The sequence below is a fragment of the Camellia sinensis genome, chromosome 4, assembly GCF_055761805.1.
Source record: "Camellia sinensis isolate YWXY chromosome 4, ASM5576180v1, whole genome shotgun sequence".
NCBI classification, from domain to species: Eukaryota; Viridiplantae; Streptophyta; class Magnoliopsida; order Ericales; family Theaceae; genus Camellia; species Camellia sinensis.
The window spans coordinates 218,896,864-218,924,558 of record NC_138964.1 but is presented as its reverse complement, the minus strand read 5'-3'; the positions used below and the strand labels follow the sequence as shown (position 1 = coordinate 218,924,558).

The window sequence follows — 27,695 nt, the reverse complement described above, 5'->3', positions numbered from 1 at the left end:
AGGGTCAATATAAGCAAGAAATGAACCAAAATATTTTCTAATTCCTAGGGTTAATATAGCATTCAACAAGATAACTACACACACGGTACACAAAAATGCTCAATATTTTTTTAAAAAAAATAAATAAATAAATTTATTCTTGGTAGATTTGAGAGATATAGAGATAGAGTGATAAAAGTTATGATCCATTTACATTCACACATTACAACCAGAACCATGTTTTAGAGATAAAACGTTATCTCTATCATCATCACCCATCATGTCCTGTTTCATCTTGCACCATTCGATTCCATCCAATTATCTCCTGTAATTTTTTTTATTTTAAATTTCTCCCTCTCTCTCTCTCTCTCTCTCTCTCTCTCTCTCTCTCACACACACACACACACACACTAGCTAGTTCCTTAGGCTTCTGAAATCCAGGGACCACTCTCCATCACCAATGTATATTTCATCCTCTCTTCTTTTTTCTTTTTTTTTCTTTTTTTTTTTGTGTGTGGTTGTTTTTTCTTCTTTCTGGATGATTCGACTATGACATGCAAATGATGTTCTCTTTCAATTGGCATAGGTATGCATATATATATATATATATATGTATGCCTGCCATTGCTCGTTTCCTTTACACATGACATAATAGAATTTTATAAAAAACAAATTCATCTAGGATGATGAGTCAGTGACATTTAGAAAAATATGAGCTACAATAATTAGTGATTTGATTTAAAATGAAAAAAAAAAAAAAAATTGTAAAAGATTAGAGAAAATTTTCCATACATTATCATCAAATGTTATGGTCACCTAGAAGCTACCAATGGCATCCATGCTATAACGTCGTGGCGAACAATCAACGCATGTATCTAACATCTTTTGCAAGCTACATGCATGTCTCATCCTCACATATTGTGTTTTGAAAAATAAGTTAAAAGTTAATTTTTTATTTTTTATTTTTTATTTTAAAAAAACGTGTACAAAAATAAAGAAATGATGTAATCTAAAAAATTAAAAAATCTATTTTTAACCGAGTTGTCAAAACAAGCAACAGTAAGACTATTCCCTATCATATTATGGGAGGCTTGGATGAGTAGAAAAATAATAATAATAATTCTAGTACTAATAAAAAGAAGAAAAAAAAAAAGAGAATTTCAGTTCAGTCCATATTTTGAAAAATTATTACAAATAAGTGATAAATTTTATAAATATTAAAAATTAAAATTAATTTTTTTTTTATAAATGTGTATTCAGTTTTAAAGATTACCACTGAATGATAATTTTATTCTTTAAAAAAAAAAACCCCGAGTCTCCAAGGCTCAAAACCTAATCTAGCATATGAAGTAGAAGAAGAAGCTCTCGTTTGCTGAGCTTTCGCTTTCGTTATCCAAATGGAGATTGATGACACAACTGGGTATAAAGCTACTCAATTCTATAGTCTGGTGAGCAATGTCGACCGCTGCGATCAACGCCTGCTGCCTCACCTCTCTCTCTCAATCTTCTCTCATCAAGAATAGACCTAATAATACTACATTAGGACGTCTTTCGGCTATTGCCAGGCTTACTTCTTCTTCTTCATCTTCATCTTCTCCACCTAGTCTCATCAGAAACGAGCCTGTTTTTGCTGCCCCTCAACCCATTATCACCCCCTCTTGGGTACCTCTCTCTCTCTCTTGATTTCTTTCTCTCTCTTAGTTTTTTGATAATGTGAGTGGGTCCTAGAAATCTGCAGGTACGATGAAGAGAATTTGGGATTAATGCTGGCTGTTAATGTGCTAGCATGCATGCCATAATTGCATTGTAGCTTCTTCTACTAATCCTAGTCCAATTTTCATTCATTTTAACAATTATAAAAATAAAAAAGTAATTTCTATATAATTGTATATACACTTTTTTTGAACATTTGTGTTCATTTTAACATTGTTTGAACATTTCTATATAATTGTATGTAATTTCTATATAAAAATGTAAAATTAGTATATAATTGTATACAAATAGTTGGATATTTAAACAAATAGTTAGACAGATATGTTCAAATTTGAACAGACAAACAGATTAAGATTTTGAACAAATAGTTGTTCTTTTAGATAGATAATGTCTTCTTGGCTTAGAAAAATTTAAACTTTGGCCTATTAGCCCAACAGTTTCATAAATAGACCTCTAGTCTGATAGTTTTTTTGTTTATTTATTTTTTGTATCAATTGAAAATTAATTAATATAAAAATAATTACATCTAACTTGATAATTACAAGCCTACAGCCAACGCAAGAAAGAACGGGCTTCATAATGGAAAATACATAAATAGTTTTTTTTTTTTTTAAATGATTTATCCTTTTCTTTCAAGGAAAAAATTATATTTAATCTAAAAAATAAATAATTTCACACAAAATTGTCAGTAATCTTTTCTCTTCATCACTATAACAAATTAAGGTTTTAAGGATAAAATCACTTTTTAAGGACGAAATATTTTAATTGACAAAAAAATTGTCTTAAAAAACAAACATTTTTTGGACCAAATTATTTTGTCTTATTAGCAACATTTTAATTTTTTTTTTGTTAAAAATTCTTTTTATTGACTTTTCGAGACGATTTTTTAACGACGACTCTTGCAATGACAAAAATTGGTTCCCAAATATTTTTTGTAACAAAATTTTTACTTTTAAAGACAAAAAAAAAATTGATCCTTAAAACCCTTATATATTGTAGTGGTCAAATTCTTCTCACTGAGACAATCATTTTCTCTTGATTATAGGAGACACATGATATATTTTCCTGCCTTTGTTAATGGATTGGGATTATAAAAGTTAGGAGATTAAATAGAAAATTCAGAAGTCAGATGGCTAAATTAAAATTTTGAGAAAAACTAGAAGGACTAATTGACAGTTTACGTACCCCGAAGAAATTAAAATTTCATGGCTTCTAATTCTGCTCGAATTTTAAGTAAGAAAAGAACTACTATACAGAGTATGCAATTCAAAAATAAAATGCAGTTCTCAAAAATTAAATTTTAAAGCTTTGTGTATATTATATGTATCTATATACAATTTTTTGTTATTGTATTTTGAATAAATTTAACTTTAAAATTTGGCAGAGAGAAGATATGGGGACCGAGTCGTATGAGGAGGCCATTGCTGGACTCAAGAAACTTCTGAGGTGACTTTGCCTATAATATGACTTTCAAAAGCTCTAGCTCTACTTACCATGAAAATTTGTCAACAAAAAAATAAAAATCATGTTTTACTATATTTTATTTATTAAGTGATGTGTTACTATTATATTGATAACAAATATGATATGAGTGATGAAATTTGTAAAATTAATATAGTGATGACAAATGAGATGATATTTTTTTTTTTTTTTTTTATTATATCTTACCCCAAGTACTAAAGATGAAAATTGAAGATTTAAAGTGAAGTTGATACAAATTGAGATAAAATTATCATAACAAGAGTCGTTCTTCCACAAAAGCTATATATGCCCAAATGTGATACTAACTAACAAATTGAACTATATTATATTATAAAGTGAATTTTAAATAATTTTTTGTTACTTGACGAGACGAGCTGCATGCAGGGAGAAGAGTGAGCTTGAACCTATTGCAGCTACAAAGATCGATCAAATAACTGCAGAATTGCAAACATCGGTTGAAAGCAAACCATCATCTCCCCTGGTTGAGAGGATGAAAAACGGCTTCATTCACTTCAAGAGAGAGAAATATGAGTACGTAATAATTTAATTTATGAAAATGATATATGTCAAAGGGTTAAATTTCACTATTTTGTTTTATCTTCTTCTTCACATTTTATATTAATACTTAATTCACACAACAAACATAATGTATACATGTAGTTGTGCTGAATCAACGCAGGAAATGAAAAAGGAAAAACAAAAAAAAAAAAGAGAGGTAAAAAGTAAAAATTCACTGGTGATACATAACACTCATTACTTGATATGTTTTTTTGAATTTTCTTTTATTGCAGGAAAAGTCCAGCCTTGTTCGGTGAACTCGCCAAAGGCCAAAGCCCCAAAGTACATTGAATTCTCTTATGATTATTAGATTTAGATGCCACGTGACACATATTCTTTTAAAATAAATAAATAAATAAATTTGAGTTTTAATTAGCTTTTTTTTATTTAAAAATTATTATTATTATTATTATTTTTTATGTTTTCTGGGTAGTTGATCATATAGTGCTGTTGTTATATATATGGGTTAGTTCATGGTGTTTGCGTGCTCGGATTCCCGGGTCTGCCCATCTCATGTATTGGATTTTCAACCCGGTGAGGCTTTTGTGGTCCGAAACGTTGCCAACATGGTCCCTCCATTTGATAAGGTACTCACTTTCTCTTTTTTTCTTTTTAAATATTTTTTTTTTTCCGATTGAAAGGAATTTCTACGATATGAAGAAAATTATAACTGAATAATCATATAATAACAGTAACAGATATATTAATTCAACAAAAAGCTTCATAATAGAGAAGAAACAAAACAACACAACAAAATACCAACAAAAATTGACCCGTTGACCTTTCACATACAACTGTATAGAGTCGCCTTGTGAGTTAGCCCAATTGGTTATATAGACTCATTGATTAGAAGATGGATTATACTGAGTTAGGTTGTTGGGCTTGGTGGGCCAACTTCAAAGGTGATTCAAATGATTTATCACAGGGATTATTTTTATATATAAAATAAATAAATAAAACTAAATTATTTTGCCTTAAGAAAATTGATGATAAATATTATTTTGAAAATAAACCATTTATTTTTTGGGTTAATTATACATAGCATCCCTACATTTTCACTGCAATTTTACTTTTGTCTTTCAACTTTTAATTATGACAATCAATCCTTTATACTTTAAGTCAAGTTGTCTTTTAAAAGTTAAATCCAATCTATTTCGTTAGTTTTTGTATTTTTGTTTTTGAATTGTGGTTTGTTTGATGCAACAGACAAAATACTCTGGAGTTGGGGCTGCTGTTGAGTACGCTGTACTCCATCTTAAGGTGAACACTATCATATTATTCTAATATGAAATTTTGTATAACTTTTCTATTCATCAATCATCTTCATATTAGTTATTATTGTTATTGTATCGTCATAATCAATATTAATTTCATAAAAGATTGAAAGGGCAATAATTTTTTTTTAAAAACACTCTTGTTTTTCTACAATCTTGTAAAAACAACACCAAGTTCATTAGTGTCATGGTCCAGCATAGCTAATTAAGAATGTTACATACTTGTATGCATTGATTGTAGCTGGATCATACTCATTTATCATGAATTGCAATTGAGTTTTTTTTTTTTTTTTTTTTTTGGGTTAGAAATTAATTGAAAAAGTCGTAAATACCTGACAGGTAGAGACGATTGTAGTGATTGGACATAGCTGCTGTGGTGGGATAAAAGGACTTATGTCTTTCCCAGATGATGGACCCACTTCCACGTAAGTCCCCCACATCTATATACCCTTTCCTAATTTTACTTTTTTTTCATCATAATCAACCAAGCTAGCTTGTTAATCAAGAACTTTTGTACGTTACTAGGAGGTCAAGGATTCCACAATTACTTGCTCTTTGCTAATTGAAATGTGCAGTGATTTCATTGAGGATTGGGTCAAAGTTTGTTTACCAGCTAAGAACAAAGTGAAAGCAGAGAATGGCAATATACCGTTTCCAGAACTATGTGCCGTTTGTGAAAAGGTGTGTTGATTCAACTATTAGGTCACTTAGTCTATTGTCTAAGACTTATAGAGAAAATTTCAAAAATAATAATAATAATAATTTCGAAATAACGCAATTTTTCAATAATCTAATAGATAAAGTTTTATTTTAATATTTTTCTTAAAATCTCAGAAAAAAAAAAAAAATATTGACCTTCTAGCTCATTGTCCATGACTTGACTTGCCTTTATTGAAATGCCTTTATTGAATATCTTTTTTTATCAATGCCTTTTTATCAACAATGCTACGTGCTTAGAAAAATTATCAAAAAATGTGCGCACAGTATTTTTTTGAACACATAGCATTTCTGTTCAACATATAATTAAAATACTAAAAAGAGTAATTTGGATTATTGAAACATGTAACCAAGTAAGCTGTGATATACTTTTCTTTGAAAAAATGTCCATAAATGGTTTTAAGGGTACAGTGCTGTTGTGTTTCTAAACCTTGATTTTATGTAAAATGTAATAATGCAGGAGGCAGTGAATGTATCCCTTGGAAACCTGCTAACTTATCCGTTTGTGAGAGATGGTTTGGTGAAGAAAACGCTGTCGTTGAAAGGCGGTTACTATGATTTTGTTAAGGGAGCTTTTGAGCTCTGGGGGCTCGAGTTCGGCCTTTCTCCCTCCCTCTCAGTATGATATCGCACATCAACTATCATCAGTGCCCCACTCATTTCTTTGTTATTCCCCCTAACTTCAACCCCCCCTCCCTGAAGTGTATGTCGTACTTTTCATGACGATGAACAATAATTTCCCAAAAATAAAAAATTAAAGGAGATTACCAGCAACTCCTTGCAATATAAATCCATAGTATGAATTTCTTTTTGCTTTGTTTACCTTTTTTTCAACATTGCAATTTTCTTTTTCTTTTCTTTGGTAGGTAAAAGATGTCGCCACGATACTTCATTGGAAGCTCTAGGGACATGCTTAGAGGTCATCCTTGCAAAGATGAGGCTCTCAGAGTCAGACATTACATATATTAAATCTGATGATAAGAACTGGATTGTGTAGAATTAATTTCCTTCTACAAACTTGGTAACTAGCTCTTGTTCAATTTTCCTTAGGAAAACAAACAAGCTAATGTTCATTGTTTCGCAGCTTCATTGGAGATAGATTGATGAGGAAGTAACAGTTCTTCCCAAACTTACGAAATTAGAGAACCAAAATTAGTTGTTATAATCAAAATGTTCCCTTACACTTAAAAATATATATATATATATATATAAATATAAAAATTTGTAATTTTATAAAATTACAAAAATTTTCCCAAGGGCCTCAACTCCCTGGGCATGCCATCAAAATTCCCAGAATTTAAATCTGATTGGAGCACAGGTCTCTTCCCAATTTTCCAGTGAATGCCCTCTGCTAAATGCTCCTTGTTTGGTGTCAGCATTACAAAATTTGGATCAGCTCTTTGATAACTGCAATTTTTATTCCCCCCCCCCCCCCCCCCCCCCCAAAAAAAAAAAAAAAGGGAAAAGGGAAAAATTACATTAGTAGGCAACAGAAGTAGCTAAATAATCAATCCAAGCTCTGGTGAACTCGAGAACAATGCATGATAGCATCGGTTTGAAATCAAAAGAACCAGTAATCCCTTATGTGAACCGACAAAGTTAACTACATTCTCAACATGCTAGGCTTGTCATCTGATCATAATGGAAAAATTGATATGGGAAAACCAAGTTTGAAAGAAGATTTTGAAAATTAAACTAACCTCGCTTCTCTAACATTATCAACACGGATGCCAAATCCAAAAGCTGTCTTTCCAACCGTACGATCTCTAGTAGCTGTAGACCAATTAATATATTTGCTCAGATCATGTTTTATCTGTTGTCTATCAACAAAGAGATCACACATTTTTTGTTCATGAGGTTGCGAACCAAGACTCAAATCATAGAAGTGCAATATTATGTCGTTGAAACACAATTTCAAATCACTCAATCCAAGGACAAATATAGACCAAAAAAAGAAAGTTTGCAACATTGCAAGCAAATTGGATTGCTGATTCTATCATTAGTTTTCTGATGATTTCATATGGGTGCAACTCCTCTACTTCCAGCAGCACAGATGGAAGATATGTGCAAAACAGTCACGGAGAATAAGATTATGTGACCCCTTTTTAAGGGAAACCACAAAACCCCATAATATTTTCTTAGACTTCTAAAATGTTTCACAAATAATTGGTTCTACAACTCCAAATTTTTGTCTCATTTAGAGGATACATACAACTTAAAAACACAATCTTACCATCCATCCCCCATGTTCTAGGTATGCCTTGTTAATACGAAATCCACCTCCTAAACACTTTGAGCTATGGTTGGTAGGAAAAAAACATAAGAGGGAGGGGAAGCAAGGAACGGGAGGGCAGGGAAGTGGATAATTACAGAAAGCATTGTGGTTCCTTCCTAAGTTGTTTGGTTAAATGGAGAAGAGAAAGGAAATGGTTTGTTTAAATCATCTCAACAATTATACCCTTATTTTGAAAAAATATAGCAAGCAAAAGCTAGAGTTAAAAAGAGTCGTTTCACATTTTAAAAAAGAGAGAGCATCTTCCCCCTTCCATCCCACCAAATACAGGAATGTGTTTCTCTCCCTTCCTTCTTCCCTCCCCTCCACCTTTCCATCTGACCAACATACCATTAAACGCCAGCAAATATCATGCACATGTTTTAACTGGAGTCTAGATACACAGAATATAATGGGTTGAAGCATTTTGAGTAATAGGTGAATTATCATGGTGTATAAGAAGATTTTAACCTTGCAACAAATACTCAAAATATGGTAAAAAAAGAAGCCCCTACAGGTGGTTAAATTACTAATTATGTCGAAAGACATTCTTCTATTATATCCTATGAAAATAAACTCCAGTATAAATGGAAAAAAAACTATTCTAACTAGAAATACCTGAAATGTTGAAAGTGAAAGAAGGTTTCCACCATGACTTGAATGCTAAAGCCATAGATGAGCTGAGAGGGCCCACCTTTCCCTGATAAGATGATACATGTATAGTTATGAAACTTGGTATGATCCATAGATTCAGCTGAGGATAGCATCAAAACTGTACCTTCAACAAGAAGTTTTTATTGGCTTGCCAAGATGCAGCAACTTGAAAAGAGGAATCTGGAGTTACGTTTGATGGTTTGTCATCATCAATCCTTTACCACAAGATTAGACTGAATTCAAATCCCATCATAAATGGTGTTGATTGAATTCTATAGTAATCACTGAAATACCTGGTCTGTAACTCAAATCCGAAGTCAATGTAGTTTGTAATTCCAACTACTTCATTTTCTTCAAGTGGGTTCTTCACCTAAGTAAATCCAAATAAATAGCTTGATTCAGTAAACATTTTCCAAGCCGTGAGAGGACACACTTGCGGCAAGTAAACACTATGGAGGAAAATCAACAAATAAAACCATGATACTCTTCTGAACAAAATTTCTAGATAAAATAAAATGTATTGCAAATGAAATTGGACAATGGACATTCAGCAATAAAAATCCATATTAATGTATGAGCAATTCCTGTGTATGAGATGTGTTGAAGTTTGTCATATGCTTATTCTTGAATCAAATCACAACTCGACACCAATTGGTCCTTTTTCTTTTTTCGGGGGTGGGGGTTAGGAGGAGGGGAATTAGTTGTACAAGAAATATATTATTTACTACATATGATAAAATATTTTATACATAATTAGTATCCCACCTCAAAATGTAGAAAAAGTGAAAACCCTATTCCCATCACAAAACCAGCTTCTTCCTTTCCCCTCAAATAAAAAAAGAGAGATCTTATGAAAAATTAGGAGATCAGCTTTTGGGAGGCAATATTTTAGTCATAAGCAAGATATAGAAAATTATTGTATTCTTCTGGCAATCCCTATTCAAAATACTAAGGCTTGTTGACTATTTGAAAGTAAAATCTCAAGGTATATTGCACATTTGTCTTCAAATGTGTTTGACTTAATTACTCAGCACAAATTTCTGATAGAATCAAATAATCTCCTTTGTGTTTCATATTCATTTGAAGCCATGTTTCAATTTCAGTTTCTCATCCTGTTTCCTATACCCACTTCTTCAAAAATATAACTACAATTCAAACATCCTCAGACTCTATTCGCGATGGAGTACACTAGAATCAAACTTATCATCAGACTTCAACACAAATAAAATTTGTGAAACAACAAAGATATTTTGTAGATAGTTCAAACTGAGGAAGCACACCTACGACCTATGTTGCATTTTAAGATATTGTATGCAAACAAGATACCTCATCCTACACAACGTGCTGTGCCCACTGCACATATAAAGCATATGATTGCAGAACTTAACTCCTCTGAACAGATTTTTACATTTAGATTTAGATTTCCTCCAAAAGATCATTGTAATATTGAGAGAGAGAGAGAGAGAGAGAGAGAGAGAGGTGTACCCTTCTTTGGACCACCACATGCTGATAGAAAGAGGCAATGAACTGCAGTGCAGGTTTCATAAACAAGATATCAGTAAAAAAATGCACATGAAATTAGAATCATGATTACGCTAGTACACAAATTGCACATTTCCATGCATTAATGCCTTGGTTTCCAAGAAATTCTAGGGTTACTCATACACAATGTTATCACTACACAGAGAACTCAAAGCTGCATGACATTTCATTATGTTTTAGCCATAAACTGTATGGCATCTGTTACGTTATAACCATATGGATTCCCACCATTAGTATGGTATGATGGCATCTTCATTGCACAACTAGAAGTCAAACAATAATTAAACAGCCCTGATCATGCACACATGAATGGAATATACATAGCCTAGATCCAGTCTTCATCTTGAAAATAAAATAAAATAAAATAAAATGAAATAAGCCAGATCCAGTCTTTGGTAACTTTTCTTTTTCTTTTTTTCTTTTTTTCCTTCTCTTTTTAAAATCATCCAGGTAATCAAGCTTCTAAACATTATATCTATATTAAACTTTGAACGACCCCGGTCTGATCTTTCAAACGGATATCATCAGTTCTGCTTTGAACTAAATATTGCCAAAACAAATTAAAAAATATTCAAAAAAAAAAATTTGATTAGACAAAAGCTTTCAAATGCAACAAACCTGAGAACTTTTAGCAAGTTCAAGACCAAAATTGAAGGATGGGCTCAACGGACTGCCTGATCCTAGTCCATAGCCAATAGCACAACTCCAATTTGCTAAATTTTTGTATCTATTTCCATCTTTGCTTCCAACTATGAGAACAGCATCCACAAAGAGAACATAAAAATCAGTTTTGTGAATATCACATGACAATCCCAGGAATGCAATAAGCACTGACAATGTTAAACATGTAGTTTTAAAAATTAAATACAACTGATCTGTTTGCTGTGATCAACCAGTATCAATAGATGACATTGGTAAAGCATTTTCTGGATCAAAACAAGTCATTCATGGGATTAAGTGTTCGCAAAGCCATTACATCCACATGAAACAAAAAGGATGGATTATGTACTGGTGGTAGTTGATCCTTTAACAGTGCACACTGCAAAAGCTAATAAATTTATAATGAAGTACTTGTTGAGGTAAGAACTTTACTCCTACTAGATAGCTAATAATTCAAATAAAAATTACATTAAAAAAAAAAAAATGTCTCCTAATAAACAGTTACTTCTTATAACAGAATTATAAGTTCAAGTGCACACCCATAAAGAAACGAACATAATGCATGCTGTTAGTATTTAACACTACAAACATCATTCACCAAGAGACAGTTAAATAATAAGAAGAAATTCAGAGCTGAAAACCAAAACCTATAAGAATTCTAGCAAAATTCAAACTATAAAGAAGAGAATGTTAGAATAGGAAATCGTTAGAATAGAAAATAATAATTGTATCCTTATTTTTCTTATTTATTCCTTTTTTTGGTTGCTCAGAATTAGGCCTGTAATTCCTCAGAATTATCAATATAAAAGGGAATGAAGTCTAACTCATTTCCTAACTCTTTCTTTTCTCTAAACCTACATGGTATCAGAGCCAAAACCCTAGCCCCTCTCCTTTGCTTTTCTTCTCTTCTGCTGCCGGCAGTCCTGTTGTAACAGCCCAGCCACTGTCAACCTTCACTTAGCACACCTACAGGCCACCTACACCTCCGACACACTTACCTCAGTTGTCGGCAGTCCTCCTGAACTCTCTGACTGCCGCTGGGACGTCGTCAACAGCCCCTCTGGTTGTCTAAGGGTCAGTCGGCAAGTACTCTAGCCTCCTAGGGGCCTGTCGGCAGCCTACGTTACACGGACTCGGGTGCGGGTATCGGGTACGGGTGTGTATTTAAGGGTCGGACACTTTAAAATTAAAAATTAAGGATACGTGGATATGGATCCAAATTAGGATACGGGTACGGGGATACGTTAAATAGTTATTTTTAAATATATTTATTATATGAAGATGAGTTTAAAAAGTTTAAGGAATAACAAATTTTATTAAAAAAAATAACAAATAAATAATAAATAAAAATTATAAACATTACTTTAGACATAAAATATATTATATTATATATGATAAAATAAATTATTTTAATTTAGACATAAAAGTTATGTTATTTATGATATATTATATTATATAATATTTTTTTGAATAAATAATATTATATAATATGAATAATATTATATTAATATAGTTTATATTACATATAATTCAAATTATATTAAAAAGATGAGACGGATAGAGACTGATCAAAAAAGAAAAAAGAGACAGAGAGAGAGAGAGTGTAACGAAGAGACGAGAAGAACAGAGATGGAGATCGAGATCAAAGGGGAAGACGAAGGAGCACAGTAGATTGACTTCGCAAATCGATCAACTTCGCAGATCAAGCTTTGCAGATCGATCAACTTCACAGATCAATCGATGCTCTGCAACCAAGTTAGATTGAAGTCGAAGGCCAGGTTCTCTTCTTGCTCTCTCCTCTTTCAATTCTTCTGCCGTATCCGTTTCTAAGGAGCCGTATCCCGCATCTGTACCCATGTCGTGTCGTGTCGACACCAGTGTTGTCAAAGTCGCGCCTAGGCGCACGCCTAGGCACAAGGCAAGTCGAGGCGCACCATCTGCACCTATACAGGTACCAGGCGAGGCGGCTTGAGCCAGGCGAGCGCCTTAGCCGCGACTTTAGAAAGGCGAGAGAGGCGCAAGGCCCTCGCCTAGGCGCGACTGAGCGTTTAATCTGTAGATCAGATCGAACGACTCAGATTCGACTCAGATGAACCTTTCGAATGGCTCAAAATCACAGAGGATCAGAACTCATGTACCATATCAGCCGAATAGGACTCAGATTAACCCTAATCGAAGTCGTCTCTCCCTCTTTCGCCTCGCAATCGACTTCGAGCTGCTGGATCTAGACTTGGTCTGCGACTACGACTGCGACACAAGAGCTGGACTTCGACTGCGACACTGGATCGACTTCGACTGAGCAGGTTCGACTCTCTCTCCCCTTCTCCTTCTTCTTCGTCTTCAACACTGGTCGTTCGACTTCGACATTCATTTTTTTTTTTTTTCCTTTTCTTTTTTTTCCTTCGGCTTCGCAGGTTCAGTCCTCTCTTCTTTTTTTTTTTTCCTTTTCTTTTTTTTTTTTCAATTATTTGAGTTTATGTTTTTTCAACACTGGTTCAACCCATTATGATTATTACATAAATAAATAAATTAATTCATACATACATAAATAAAAAAAATAGATACATTACATTACATCCATTATGATTTTATTAAAATTGATTCATCATTATACTGAAATTAATTAATTGATCATTAATTAAAAAAATAGAAAATTGATTCATGAGTTAATTAATTCATACATTCATTACAGTACATACATTGAATCATAACATTAATTAATTCATAAATTGATTCATAAGTTAATTAAAAAAATAGAAAATTGATTAATTAATTAGAAAAGATTAATGTGTTGTGATTAATAAGAATTTAATGTGTTGTATGTGTTGTGATTAATGTAATTAATAAGAATTTAATTGATTAATAAAGATTAATCAATTTATCAATTAATCAATTTATTGTGTTGTGATTAATGTGTTGTGATTAAAAAAATAGAAAATTGGTTGATTAATTAATTGATAAATTGATTCATAAGTTAATCAATTTATTAATGTGATGAATTAATAAATTGGTCAAAGTTTTTCTTGAAAAAATAATGTAACATAGGAATGAATGTAATGGAATGTAATGTACATTAATTAATTAATTCATCATTAATTAAAAAAATAGAAAATTGATTCATACATTACATACATTAATTAATTCATCACATAACATACATTACATTCATTATACTGAAATTGTTTTTCTGTTATTTATTTTTTGTGTTGTGTAGTAAGTACTATTACTAAGTAGAAAATGACATCGGAAAGTAATAGAAAAGATCCGGCGTGGCAATATGCCCATTTGGTGAAGGAGAATAATTTAAACAAGTTTGAGTGTAATTTTTGTGGTAAAGTATCAAATGGAGGTGTTTATCGGGTGAAACAACACCTTGCGGGAGGTTATAGGAATGTTACTGCTTGCCCGAAGTGTCCTTCTCATGTAAGAGAAGAGATTAGAGAGTTCATGTCCAAAAAAAAGACACAAAAAGAAGAAATGAACATGTTGCCTGATTTTGATGACATGGACATGGAAGATGAAGATGAAGATGTTGAGATCAATGTCAATCAACACCGCAAGTTGACAAGTAGTAGCCAAGGTTCATCCAAATCCAAATCCAAATCAAAAATGCCAAAGAGAAAAGGGCCTATGGATGTTTACTTCACACCCAATCCTGAATCAGTGGTAAAAAATCGAAGAGACCAAGCAAAAGGGAAACAAACAAAAATTGATGCAAATGATCCATACAAAAAAGAAATGAGAGCTCGAGCACTGCAAAGATTTGCAAGGTGGATGTATGATGCTGGTATCCCTTTCAATGCAATAAATTATGAGAGTTTTGGACCAATGATTGAAGCCATTGGCCAATATGGTCCTGGTATGAAGCCACCGACTTACCATGAAGTGCGGGTTACCCAACTCAAAAAAGAAGTGAAACATACTGAAGATTTGATGAAGTATCATAAAGAGGATTGTGCAAAATACGGGTGTTCCATAATGGCTGATGGTTGGACTGATAAGAGAGGAAGGACATTGATTAATTTTTTAGTTAATTGTCCAAGAGGAACCATGTTTGTTGAGTCGGTTGATGCTTCTAGCTATTCCAAGGATGGGCAAAAGATATTTGAATTACTAGACAAGTTTGTGGAGAAAGTTGGAAAAGAGAATGTCGTGCAAGTTATCACTGATAGCGCTACAGCTAATGTGTTGGCGGGTAAGAATATTTCCTCATTCCTTACATCAAAATTGTTTACTCATAATTTGTTTTGTATTTAAAATTTAAAAACTTGAAAATAATAATTCTTCATTATTGTTACATTATAGGGAGGTTTTTGGAAGCTAAGTATGAACACTTGTATTGGACACCATGTGCTGCTCATTGTTTGGACTTGATGTTAAAAGACATTTTCAAGGGGTATTGCAGTACATGGCTACATTTACAATCGGCCTACGTTGCTAAACATGATGAGGCGCTATACAAATTTGAAGAATTTGATCAAGCCTGCAAAAACTAGATTTGCAACCGCTTTTTTGACTTTGTCTAGGATGCATCAACAAAAAAACAATTTGAGAAAGATGGTCACCTCCGAAGACTGGACCTCAAGCAAATGGGCAAAGGAGCCACAAGGTAAAAGAATGGCACAAACTTTGTTTATACCTTCATTTTGGAATACTGTTGTGTTTGCCCTTAAGGTCTCGGGTCCTCTTGTCAAAGTGCTTAGATTGGTTGATACCGAGAAGAAACCTCCCATGGGATACATTTATGAGGCAATGGATAGGGCAAAAGAATGCATTGCAAGTTCATTTGATCATAAAGAAGAGAAGTATAATGAAATCTTCGAAATCATTGACAAAAGATGGGATGTCCAATTGCATCAACCTTTACATGCAGCTCGCATTTTCTTAACCCAGAATTCTTTTACCCAAAAGCGTTAGAGGTGCAAAGAGATCATGAAGTGATGAATGGGTTTTATGAATGCATGCAAAGGTTGGTCCCGGATGTCACTATTCAAGATTTGATCACTAATGAGATGAGTATTTATATGAAGGCTGAGAGTCTTTTTGGCAAGGCTGTTGCGATTAGGCAAAGAAATACAAGAGCACCAGGTAATATATTATAGACTCATAGAATTTATTTTTAGTAATACTTTTAGTAAAACTTAATACTTGGTAACAATTATTTCTAACTAGTGGATTATCGCAGCTGATTGGTGGGCATCATATGATTCTTATACTCCAAACTTGCAAACTTTTGCTATAAAAGTCCTTAGCCTAACATGTAGTTCATCGGGTTATGAACGAAATTGGAGTGTATTCGAACATGTGAGTATTTAACATTCTAACTAATTTTTTGTTGAATTCAAATATTTTTTATTCTCATTATATAGAATTTAATATCTTTTTAATACTTGCAGCTTCATAGCAAGAAAAGAAATAGATTGGAACAACAACGTCTCAATGATTTAGTGTATGTCAAATACAATAGAACATTGAGATTTAGGTATGACATGCGCAACACTCTTGATCCCATATCTTTGCAAAATATTGATGAAAGCAATGAGTGGTTGCTTGGTAGGATGGATGGAGAATCAGATGAAGATAATGAGCCTGTGTTTGATGATGATGATGGCTTGACGTGGGCTACTGTTGCTAGAGCTTCTGGAGTAGAAGAAAGTAGCCATGCAAGTAGAGCAACAAGTTCACACTCAAAGGCACAACCGAGGATATCTAAACCATCAACATTGACTCCACTTCAATTAATAGATGAAGAGGAAGCGGGCTCAGATGACACAGAGGAGGAAGATGTTGAGGGATACAAATCAACTGATGGAGAAGAAGATGATAGTTTGCTTGCCATTGATGTTGAGGATGATGATTGACCTATGAAGCACGGACACAGACACGGATACGGATACGGACACGGACACGGACACGGTACACGGCAATTTTCAAAAAATGGGGACACGGACACGGCGGGGGACACGGCGAATTTTATTTTATTTATTTTATATATTTTTATGTGTTATGTAGATTCATATTACATTCATCCTAAATTAAAATTAACAAACACTAACATAGTAACATTAATTGAATAAACATAACCATTACATTTAAGCAAATTAATAGATCATCCATTCACAAAAAATGCACAAAAAAGTCATAATAAACGATAACAAGAACTAAGACGAGAAGGGGAAAACATTCAACATCCAACAATATTTTTCACAAAAGTACTAAATAAGAGAGGCAAAAGATTAAAAAAATAAAAAAAAATTAAATTAAAAAAAATAAAAATAAAAATAGCCCTGCCGTGTCCCCGCCGTGTCCCATGCCGTGTCCCCATATGGACACGCGTGTCCCCGCCGTGTCCCTGCCGTGTCCCCTGCAAAAAAATCATTAAATTAAAGGGACACGCCATCTGGCGTGTCCCATACGTGTCCCCGGCGTGTCCCCGTGTCCCCGGCGTGTCCCCGTGTCGGACACCGCCACGGCACTAATTTTGGAGTGTCCATGCTTCATAGTGATTGACTGACACCGACCTAACCTACCCTACCCTTTCTTTTGATATTGATGTTTTTAAGTGTTAAGACATATATTAATATTTGTTGGATATTTATGTTTTGGATGTTTAGTGTTTATGTTTTTATTTTATTGAATGTGGATTATTTGATCTTTGAAAATTGGAATGTTATGTAATATGCACTTTCATGGCTTTGAGAATTATTCTATATTTTGTCTTGAATCTTGATTACTTTTTATTTTTTTAAAAATTATCTTACTACTATGAATGATTAGTCTATATTAATTTTTCTATTTTTTACGAATACTGTGCGCCTTACTTCAATAAAGCCCGCGCCTCGCCTTGCGCCTAGGCTCCAAGAGACCTTCGGCGCCTTAGTGCGCCTTGAGCCTTTAAAAACACTGGTCGACACGGGTACCTTCGAAATTCCAAAGAGTCCGTGAACCTACATGGTATCGGAGCCTAAACCCTAGCCTCTCTCATTTGCTTTTCTTCTCTTCGGCTGCCGATAGTCCTGTTTTAACAGCCTAGCCACTGTCGACCTTCACTTAGCACACCTACAAGCCACCTACACATTCGACACACTTACCTCAGTTGTCGACAGTCCTCCTGAACTCTCCGACTGCCGCTGGGACGTTGTCAGCAACCCCTCTGGTTGTCTAAGGATCAGTCGGCAGGTACTCTGGCCTCCTAGGGGCCTGTCGGCAGCCCATCTGGCCTTATTAGCCCTTGTCGGCAGCCCCTCTGGTTTGCTGGGTTGCCGTCGTCGGCTCTCATCGTTGTCGGCTGGTCGTCTCTCCTTGATTCTTCTGTCGTCTCTCTCTCTCTCTCTGCGTCAGTAATGTTCTTCCTTTAAAACGTCAGCGTTTAAAACAAAAAAATAAATAAATAACATAAAATATATATATATATATATGAAAAAAAATTTTAAAAATTAAAAATAAAACAAAAATAATAATAATAAGATCTAATGATATAAAAAAAAAAAAAATTGGCTTCTTAATTCTTTAAGGTTTTCTAGTTACTATTGTGCTTGTTCCTCCACCATCTTCAGAGTTTGTGATTGGCATCGTGTTTGAGGCATAGTTCATGGAGTCTCCATGGCAGATTTGACTAGTGAATCTCATACCTCTCAGCCATCTCAAAGCAAGAGTTCTACTATCCCTTCCACTATGACTGATAACCTCAACCCTGGCCTTAAAATTACCACCACTTTATTCAACGGTTAGAATTACCTAGCATGGTCGTAGAGTCTGGCTATTTTCTTGAAAAGTAGAGGGAAGATGGGATATGTTGATGGGAGGATCCAGGCACCCAGTATCACAGACCCTCGTTATGACTAGTGGGAGATCACCAATTCTCTGATTATGGATTGATTGATCCATTCTATGGTTCCGGAGATCGGCGAGGGCTACCTATCTATGGACACTGCCCAGGATATTTGAAAGGCCGTCACTACTACTTAATCCAGGAAGGGGAACTTCTCCTAAGCGTTTGAGTTACGTCGCTCCATTGAAAGATCGGTCTAAGATGAGATGACTATTCTTCAGTATTTTACCTTCCTTAATAATGGGTGGAAGCGAATTGATCACCTTTAGGACTACAAACTTGTCTGTCCCACTGACGCTGTTGGTTATTGGAAGTTTATGGTACAAGAGCGAGTCTTCAAGTTTTTGGAAGGCTTAAATGTGAAGTATGATCTAGTTCGGAGCAAAGTACTTGGTATGGATGTGCTTCCTTTTCTCCAGGAAGCCTTTGTTTTTGTGCAGAATGAGAGTCGCCGCTCTGCGATGTTTCCTTCTGCTACTCCTGATCGCTCAGCCTTGGTTTCTGCACCCTCTCACGATGGCGACCGTATAACTCGTGGTTCTCGTCCTTTCTCTGAGAAGGATAATCTTTACTGTGACTACTGTCGTCGACTTCGCCACACCTGAGAGACTTGTTGGAAGCTGCATGGAACCCCCTCTGGTGGCCGAGACGATCGTCCTGGTACTCGAGGAGGTACGTCTGGTCAGTCTAGAGGCCGAGGAGCCAATGTCCGCGCGTATCTTTCAGACACTATTAAGCCATCTTCATCTCCAATTGTCTCCTCCGCTCCAGTTGTCTCCTCCGCTGCTGATGTTTCGGGGTTATCTACCTCGGATTTTGAGATTGCTCTTCGCCACTTGCTAGACCGTCGAGCCTCTACTTCTACTACAGGTGCACCCTCTTCTTCCTTTGCCAATTCAGATGACTTGGCTTCCTCCCCATGCTCATTGCTATCTCATACAACTGTACCGTGAATTATTGATTCTGGTGCCTCCGACCATATGTCTGGCTCCTCTAACTTATTCTCAGAGTATAATCTCTTCTCAGGTCAGGAAAAAGTGCGTATTGCTGATAATATTATTTCGTCTGTGTCAGGGAAAGGTTTAATTCATGCCACCTTTTCCCTTCCTTTGTCCTCTATCCTCCATGTTTTCAATTTTAGTGTTAATCTTTTATCTTTGAATCGTCTTACTCGTGATTTAAATTGTAGCGTGACATTTTTTCCTGATCATTGTCCTTTTCAGGACCTTATCACGAAGAAGATGATTAGCCGTTGTAGAGACGAACATGGTCTCTACATTCTGAATCAGACGAACAAGCTGGCTCATTCATCTATTCAGTTACCATCCACCAAGGAAGACATATGACTGTGGCACCATCGCTTAGGACATCCTTCTTTTTTATTACTTAAGCATTTATTTCCTTTTGTTTTTGAGAACAATAATGTATCAGATTTTCAATGTGAGACTTGTCAACTTGGAAAACAACACAGAGCCTATTTTGCTCCTTCTATTAATAAAAGTTTAGTTCCATTTTCTTTAATTCATTTTGATGTATGGGGTCCATCCCGTTTTGTGTCTTTGACCAGTAAAAAATGATTTGTTTCCTTCATCGATGATTATTCCAGGACCACTTGGGTCTATTTGATGAAAGATAAAAGTGAGGTCTTTTCTGTGTTTCAAAACTTCCATAAAATGGTTTGTACTCAGACTCTGGTCTTACCACTTACTTCGCCACTCATGGCATTATTCACTAGACTTCATACACTAATACCCCTCAACAAAATGGTGTTGCAAAACGCAAAAATCATCGTCTCCTTGATGTCGCCTGATGTCTATCCTTTGAGATGCGGGTTCCTCAATCCTATCGGGGGAAAGCGGTTCTCACTGCCACTTATTTGATTAATCTTCCTACCCAAGTTCTTCAAAAACAAACACCTCTTCAAATTTTGTTCGAATCTACCCCTTCCGGGTTCTCCATTCCTCCTAAAACTTTTGCTTGTGTTTGCTTTGTTCGTAATCATTCACCCACTCGTGGTAAATTGGATCCCTGGTCTCTTAAGTATGTTTTTCTGGGTTATTCTGCCATCCAAAAGGGTTATAAGTGTTATCATCCTTCCACTCGCAAATGGTTTGCCTCCATGGATGTCACTATCTTTGAGTCTCAGCCTTATTTTCCAACCCTCCGATCTTACAATCATCCCTTCCGGGGGGCGCCTTGGTGTGAAGAGATTTCTGTTCTACGTCTACCAAGGGTTAAACAGATAGAGGATGATAAGCCAGTAGTTGTTGAGGAAAAAGTAGGCAAAGTTTATATCAGGGACAAGGACAAACAGCAAGTCACCTAGATGCAAGAGACTACTTTTCTTCCTCTACTGCCAACTTCTTCTCCGAATGAGTGTCTAGAGTCACCCACCTCTACTAAGAGTCCAGGTAATTCTAATTCTAGTGCTTTTATTCCTACTTTTTCAGATCTTGATGTTTTCATTGCTAATAGGAAGGGGGTTAGGTCATGTACTCAGCATCCTATGTTTGGTTTCAATTTTTTGAATTCAATTTTCTGAAAACTGAGTTTTTTGTTTTTCGTGTTTTTTTGTTTTTAGTGAATATTTTTAAAATTTTAAGTAATTTTTTTACTTTTTTAGATGCACCTTATTTAGATGTATCTAAAATAGTAAAATATGTGTGAAAAATATTTTAAAAAATTATTAAATACACAAAATACGAAAATGTACTAAACTTTCGTGTTTTTTTTTTTTTTTGTATTTTTTGGTATTTAGTGTATTTTTAAAAGATTTTTTTCACAAATATTATACTTTTTAAATGTATTTATGTTAGGTGTGTCTAAAAATTAAAAAAAAAAATGCTTAAAATATTAAAAACATTCATTGAAAACATTAAAATACGAAAAATAAAAATTAGAATTTTCTGAAAACTGTTTTCTGAAAACTGGAACCAAACAAGCTTAAATAATCATGTCTCTTATTCTCATCTATCCTTCTCATATAAAACTTTTCTGTCTAAAGTGTCTTCTATGACCAATTTTCAGGATGCTCTCTCTATTCCTGAATGGAAACATGCCATGATGGAAGAGATGAGAGCTCTCAGCAAGAGTGACACTTGGGAGTTAGTGGAGTTACCTAGAGGCAAAAATCCAGTTGGGTGTACGTGGGTATACACGGTAAAACACAAAACAGATGATTCCATAGAACGATACAATGTAAGATTGGTTGCTAAGGGCTTCACTCAAACTTATGGGGTAGATTACCAAGAGACATTTGCACCGGTTGCTAAGATGAATTCTGTGAGAATTTTACTCTCTCTTGCTGCAAATTTGGGTTGGCCATTTTATCAGTTTGATGTGAAGAATGTCTTTCTTCATGGAGATCTAGCAGAAGAGGTCTATATGGATATTCCTCCTGGTTTTGCAACTGCTAAGTCCAACGGTAAGGTATGCAGGTTCCGAAAGTCACTTTATGGGCTAAACCAGTCTCCTAGGGCTTGGTTTGAAAAGTTTGCTCAAGTTATACTGAAATATAGGTTCAAGCAAAGTCAGGCTAATCACACCTTGTTTGTGAAACACTCCGCACATGGTAAGACCACAGCCTCTTATTGTCTATGTTGATGACATTGTTCTGACAGGAAATGATTCCTTGTTTAAAAGAATTTGAAATCAAAGACTTAGGCTATTTGAAGTACTTTTTGGACATTGAAGTAGCTCGGTCCAAGGATGGCATCATCATATGTCAGAGGAAGTATGTACTTGACTTACTAAAGGAAATTGGAATGCTTGAAGGTAGACCGTGTGATACATCTCTAGAACCAAGCCAGAAGCTTAGTAAGGATCAAAAGGGAGAGTGGGTGGATAGGGAGAGATACCAAAGACTAGTGGGCAAGCTCATATACTTATCTCACTCCCGTCCAGACATTGCCATTGCCATTGCCATTGCCATTACCATGAGCATGGTGAGCCAGTTTATGTATGCTCTTAGAACTTCCCACTTAGAGGCAGTTATGAGAATCCTGCAATACCTGAAGTCTTCTCCTGGAAAGGGTCTAAACTGCTCCAAACATGGCCATCTCAATGTGGAAGCATTTACTGATGCAGATTGGGCAAGATCAGTCACTGACAGACGATCAACTTCTGGATACTACACATTTGTTGGTGGCAACCTAGCCACATGGCGAAGTAAGAAACAGAATGTGGTTGCTCGATCTAGTGCTGAGGCAGAATTCAAGGCTATGGCTCAGGGGTTATGTGAGTTACTATGGATTAAACTATTGTTGGGAGACTTGGGAATTCATCAGACTGACTCCATGCGACTATACTGTGACAACAAGGCCACAATCAACATAGCTCAGAATCCAGTTCAACATGATAGAACTAAACATGTGGAGATTGATAGGCACTTCATCAAGGAAAAACTCACTAGTGGCACCATATGTATTCTATTTGTGAGGACTGGGGACCAACTAGCTGATGTTCTCACCAAAAGACTCGGGAGCAAATCCTTTCATGGCATTCTCAATAAGCTTGGCATAAGAGATATCTTCGCACCAGCTTGAGGGGGAATGTTAAAATAGGAAATAATAATTGTATGCTTATTTATCTTATTTATTCCTTTTTTGGTTGCTCAGAATTAGGTCTATAATTCCTCAGAATTATCAATATAAAAGGGAATGAAGTCTAACTCATTCCCCAACTCTTTCTTTTCTCTAAACCTACAGAAAAGTCCTCTCAACCAACCAAAGAAAATGGAATACCAATTAATGACAGAAAAAACTTTTTGGGAAATGAGATGCGACAATCTTACATTGTGGTTCATATTGCACCCCAGCAGTCAGCCTTCCCATCTTGCTTACCAGCCATGCACTTTTTGGGAATTCACCGTCCACTACATAGAACAAAACAATATTAGACTTATATATATAATATATATTGGATTACAACTTATGAAAATGATAAATCAAAATTCCAAAAGTTCTCTGAAAGAAATATAGTAAGTCGAACAGTTACTATTCCCAATGTTTAAACATAGACAAACATATGACAACATTGTTTAGCTATACAATGATTAAATAAAATGTGCACACTATTGCATTCCAAATAAATGGAAAAAAGAAATAATTGCATACCCATGTTATGATAGAGAAGTAAAGAAACAAATTGATTAATCAAGTTCACAAGCCACCAAAGAACATTGTTGGCAGAATAACTAAAATATAAGGAACTGCATAACTTATGTGAAAATATGCACCACACACACACACACACACACACACACAAAAAAAAAAATTTACTCAATAACTTGGAAGGCAGCTCACATACTAGAGAAAGGCAGTAGTGTGGCTCCAAATGACAGATTCGATGAACCATATCTCAAACCCATAACACCATAATCTTCAGAAGATACTCTGCAAAATCAGTAAGCTTTTCAAATATAACACCACTGGTATGATTGCTTCCAAACAAACTTGAGAATCCCTAAGATAGTTTGACAGATAGGAACATGCCTTTTCTTTAAAAGCACCGGGAAAAATCCAAATGCTCCAAAACCATATTTAGGAAAGTAAGCACATGACCTCATAAGTAAAACCCTACAGTGATAGCACATAGGCAAAGATTAGATAATCGTGATAAATGGTTGCAGAATTCAAAAAAATTGTATCAAGAAAATGGCCCTTACGGATCAGTATTTGATACAAAAAGGTCCATAAATGTATGAGGATCATCAACATCACTGTGAGAAAATGTGAGAATGTCACTTGATGATTATTTAATAACATCATTGTCTTGACTAAATTACACAACAAAGCAAGTTGATGCACAATACAAAGACTACAGTACCTTTGCCAGCGGAATTGCGCATTTCCTACAATTTTCTCCTCGGGCTTGTAATCAAGTGGACCTGAAACCTGAACAGGCTAAAGGAAAAAACAGATTTCTCCTTGATTAAAAAAAAAGGTTGTATCTAGTGCACAAGACTCCCACTTACAACAGTGACAATCCTCCCCGTACTTTTTTGTGTGGAGAGGATATTTCCCATGACAAAAACCGCACCACAAGGCTGGGGGCATATAGCACTTGCCATCGCATCAGATTATGACCTCTAGATTTCTCCTTGATACTACTGTCCATTTACTATTGAACTAAAATCTGATAGACGATTCAAAAAAAAATAAAGAAAAATCATGTTTAAGATGTGTGTTATGCAATGTATATTATATTTTGCCTTGCAGTTTAAAAAACAAGAATTACAATTTTGTTCTATGGAAAGAAAACACTGCATCCATATATCGAAGTTCTAAGGGTTTTTTTTTATTATTATTATTATTAAAAACAACACGTTATCTTCATAATCGATTTACTGACAATGAGGAGAACAAGCTTAAACAAAATTAATCCATCTTCAGAAGAAGCAACAGGATGATCTACCTGCACGGTTTGACAATGTAAGACTGTGAAGCAGTCTATCCACACATACATGTCTTAAAACAGTCTGTCTGTACTTGATAAATTTTTAAAGAAGTAAAAATGTGAAACTCGATAAATGATAGAATTACAAAGAAAAAAAATAAATGAAAGGCAAGAAATATGTGAGCTGATAGCTTTACAGAAATGACTATAATTTAGATGGATACAGTTGCAATTAAATCAACATGAGGGTCATCAATGGGCTTTAGCATGATTCTTGTGCTAAAACGCCTAGCTTCTTCAAAATAATCCTCAAAGAGGCATCTCAAAGAAAGCTTCCCAAATAACAAGTTATATGATGACTCCAACATCCTGCATCACCTCACAATAAGTCAGGTAAATCAACTCCTAAGCATCTCTCTATACTACAAAACAGTAATAAATTTAGAGAAGCAAACATATTCAGATTACATAAACAACAGGGAATCATTAAATACAATAAGCAAAATAATAAAACCATAGGCCATAAATGTCATGCTGCATCCATTAAAATGCCTAATTTATTTTGGAAAGCCAAATCATTTTACACTCAACATTAAAGGTTTTCAGATGCCTAAGTTAAAGGTTTCGAAAATGATTTCAATTTTTTCCCTCTAATAAAATTATATATGTACATATACCCATTAATTTTTCTCATTCTTCTTCTTACAAAATCAACACACCACTAATTAGAGCATGGACATAGCTTGACTCCTTATTTAATTCGCAAACAAATATAAGAAAATATATCTGCTTTTATTATTATATGTATTTAATTGACAATTTTCTTTTTCATTTCATATTACTTGAGAGTTCTATATATTTGAATGTTACAAATGGTTTTAGGGAAAATTACACAGGTAATCTCTATATTTTGGCCCTTGTTCATTTTAGTTCTTGTAATTTCAATTAGCTCAATTTTGACTTGCAGTTATGATTTTGTTTCAATTTTATCCAATTGATTACAACTTTTAGTATTTTTTTTATGGAAAATGCACAGTGGTATGGTTTTACAGGCAAATTTGTAAACTTGTTAATGAATTAACCGTAGGGAAATGCTACTATACACACTCCTAATTATGTTATTTTCTTCTTTAATTATGACCAATTTTTGTTTTTAATTATGACTCATGAGATCTTTAATTATGCCTCATGTGGTGTTTGGGCATGACTTTTTCATATTCTTTTTTTTAAGTTATGACTCAGATGAATTTATGTCATTTTCTTTTTTAGATATAAGTTGCATTGTCTTTCACTTAACCGTAACTAACTCAATGACTATTTTTCTTCAAAAATCCTAATCAATGTTATTAATTGGACTAAATAGACACAAAATCTAACATTATGAGTCAAAATCGGGTTAATTGAAACCAGGGGAACCATTATTTTAAATGGAAAATATCAATTTCACAAAGTTATATATAAATTCAAAATTAATACATAACAAAAAGACGATACTCAATCATGAACCAATCCATAACCCATTTTACCCATACGAATCTTTTCTTGTAAAGAAAAAAATATATGTTAAAAAAAAAAAAAAGAAAGAAAGAAAGAAAGAAAGAAAAAAGTAAAGGAACAATAACGCCTCGCTGATAGAACAAGAAATTGGGCTGAAAACACATATAATACACAACACAAGTATGTAAAATCGGAGGGAAGGGTTGAAATTGAAAGCAAAACCTGGTACGGGCAGCGAGAGGAGGGAAATCAAAGAGAGGTGGAACCAACACCATTGGTGGTGGAGGTTCTTTGTTCGTCGTGAACCAGTTCCCCATCTACTTCTCTCTCTCTCTAGGGTTTCTGCAGAATCGTTATAATGCAAATGAAATGAGCTCCAGAAGAAAAGAACTATTCGAATGCGAGAGAGAGAGAGACTCTGAAGGAGTTTATTTGGGAACCAGCGCATCTCTCTCAACCTTCAACTGACTGTTTCAGCCTTCCTGAAAACGAAATCGAGTGACGTGGCAGTTTACAAAGGACATGAAAAAGACAACTCGGCAACCCATCTAATGCAAATTGCTTTGTTGGGGCTAGACAACCGTATTTGGGCCTTGGTCGTTAACAAAATCGTACTTGGGCCCAAATCAAACCGGCGTTTGCCCATTACAATTTTACAAGACTTTTTTTTACACTATTTAAAGTGCCAAAAAAATAGGCTATAAATAAATAAAGAATGAATTTTGTTAATAACGTACTTTAGGAATGGCCATTTTCTCCCATTTGACCTCTCCACAGATTTTCCCCACGCCAATTAGACAAGTGGAGCGGAGATAGGTTTTGCTTTTCTCGTTCTATTGATATTTATTAAATATATTTATATGTATTATATAATATATATTATTTAGTCTTTTTAATATGATAAATATTATACTTAATATTTATTTTCACTCATTTCTTTCATATCTTACCTCTTGTAATTTTTTTTAATTATAAATCACTATTCATCATATATTATATAATTTATAATTTTTATTAGTATTTTTTTTATTTTTTAAGTTATAAAACTAATCCAATCCCCGACCCTGCCACCAACCCGATTTGCTTCACCCTCCATATCATACGGGACAGTGGTGGAGAA

General features: G+C 34.5%; 2 protein-coding genes across 3 annotated transcripts; one reads left to right on the top strand and one right to left on the bottom strand.

Moving 5' to 3' along the window:
• The first annotated feature begins 463 nt into the window (after nt 1-463).
• Nucleotides 464-6,914, top strand: LOC114277262 (carbonic anhydrase 2). Its single transcript, XM_028219137.2, has 10 exons — nt 464-1,641; nt 3,077-3,138; nt 3,559-3,705; nt 3,966-4,014; nt 4,203-4,319; nt 4,939-4,992; nt 5,346-5,431; nt 5,582-5,687; nt 6,184-6,342; nt 6,590-6,914. The coding sequence occupies exons 1-10, from the start codon at nt 1,435-1,437 to the stop codon at nt 6,626-6,628; spliced, it is 1,026 nt and encodes a 341-aa protein (XP_028074938.2). The 5' UTR covers nt 464-1,434; the 3' UTR covers nt 6,629-6,914.
• Nucleotides 6,862-27,130, bottom strand: LOC114277261 (uncharacterized). 2 transcript variants are annotated; one of them, XR_014328448.1, is made up of 14 exons: nt 26,798-27,119; nt 25,303-25,447; nt 24,509-24,576; nt 24,348-24,401; nt 24,175-24,258; nt 23,990-24,075; nt 23,475-23,555; nt 10,810-10,940; nt 10,135-10,176; nt 8,943-9,019; nt 8,774-8,864; nt 8,614-8,695; nt 7,424-7,543; nt 6,862-7,130 (listed from the first exon to the last, which is right to left on the bottom strand). XR_014328448.1 is itself a non-coding variant. In XM_028219132.2 (14 exons), the coding sequence occupies exons 1-14, from the start codon at nt 26,890-26,892 to the stop codon at nt 6,962-6,964; spliced, it is 1,278 nt and encodes a 425-aa protein (XP_028074933.2). In that variant the 5' UTR covers nt 26,893-27,130; the 3' UTR covers nt 6,862-6,961. The 2 variants fall into 2 exon arrangements, 1 of the variants encoding a protein (XP_028074933.2); XM_028219132.2 differs by having other exon boundaries at nt 7,424-7,496; nt 26,798-27,130.
• Nucleotides 27,131-27,695: the final 565 nt, after the last annotated feature.